This window comes from Palaemon carinicauda, chromosome 28 (genome assembly GCF_036898095.1).
Source record: "Palaemon carinicauda isolate YSFRI2023 chromosome 28, ASM3689809v2, whole genome shotgun sequence".
Taxonomy (NCBI): domain Eukaryota; kingdom Metazoa; phylum Arthropoda; class Malacostraca; order Decapoda; family Palaemonidae; genus Palaemon; species Palaemon carinicauda.
The window spans coordinates 97,684,157-97,685,397 of record NC_090752.1 but is presented as its reverse complement, the minus strand read 5'-3'; the positions used below and the strand labels follow the sequence as shown (position 1 = coordinate 97,685,397).

Genomic DNA, 1,241 nt, shown 5'->3' with positions numbered 1-1,241 from the left:
CTTCATATTTCGCTAAATCCTTTCTAAAGCTGTAAGGCTTGTTAAATATCCAGTCTGTTTTACATTTAACACTATGTTTCTGCGAGAGTCGTTCAAAATATTCGGAAGTATCCAGTGGGGAGTTTGGAACAAACCAAACCGGTAACCAAAAATCACCATGGTCATAAAAAACGAAGGCATTATCGAGGGCGTACTGACGACTTTTTACAAGGAATTCGTAGTATTCCAATTCCCATTGACGTCTGCGCTGATTTCCTGAATCTGCCCGTTTTGACTCCAGTCCCCAGTGCTTAGCTTCTCTGGACTTCAGTTTTGCTTCTCTTTGCCGGAGCCTTTCTTCTTTTTAATCGAGAAGGACTTGTCGGAAGTCCACATTTTTCATCTTCTCAAGTAATTGGTTGATTACCGTTTGAGTTTTCTCAATTTGAAGACCTTGAGAGTTTATAGTCGCCTGTAATGCCTCCACTTGACCGTTCTTCTCCAACAGTTTCCTTTCGAGGCTTTCCAACCTCCTGGTCGTCTCTACGCTGAGTTGAGGATTCCTCAGCTCCTGTTTCTGATCCAGTTCGGCGATCTCTTCCTTCAGGACCCCATTCCAATTTCGAGAAATTTCTAGTTGTTTCCTCGCTATCGCCAGTTTTTGCTGTGTTTTTTCAAGTTCTTCTAGGAGAACATTTTGCTTATGATGCATCAGCTCCTTGTGGAGTTCCAGTGGTTGTTCATAGTTTTCGTTGTCCTTCTTTTTCTTGTTCTTCTGTTCTATAGCCATTCGGACTTGTCTCCCAGAATCGTCACGAATGCTTTTTTCATCCTCGGTGTGGGTAATTTTTTTCTTTTCTAACTGCGCCTCCAGTTGCCGAATCCTCTGCTGGAGGGCGACTTCCTTTTCCTTGCTTTCCGCGATTTCCTTCAAAAGTTCTTGGTTCCTCACATCGACGTCCTTAACTAACTTCAAGTGATCCTCCTCAGCCTTCCTGGACGACGATTGCTTCTTGGCATAACTTGCATAAATTCCTCCGAAAAACAATAACATATAAACAATATTTTTTGATACAATAGATACAGGTGAAAATATAAAAACCATTTTTAACTTTTCCGAGTTCTGTTGCAGCATTGAAATGAGAAAAAAAAAATCAGATGCCATCGAAGAGAATTTTAAAGACCATATCGGAGCCTGGAGACGTTTTGAGGACCTTGGAGACGCTTTTGCATTAATTCTAATCTCGCAATCTCCACTGGGC

The 1,241-nt window shown here is 41.7% G+C and overlaps 1 protein-coding gene across 1 annotated transcript; it reads right to left on the bottom strand.

The window, feature by feature from the left end:
- Positions 1 to 343: 343 nt before the first annotated feature.
- Positions 344 to 1,084, bottom strand: LOC137621957 (tropomyosin beta chain-like). The gene has a single exon (XM_068352455.1). The coding sequence runs from the start codon at positions 1,082 to 1,084 to the stop codon at positions 344 to 346; it is 741 nt and encodes a 246-aa protein (XP_068208556.1).
- Between the last annotated feature and the right edge of the window lie 157 nt (positions 1,085 to 1,241).

Coding starts and splice junctions, on each gene's coding strand:
- LOC137621957 (XM_068352455.1), bottom strand. CDS start 1,084: ATGGTTTTTATATTTTCACCTGTATCTATTGTATCAAAAAATATTGTT.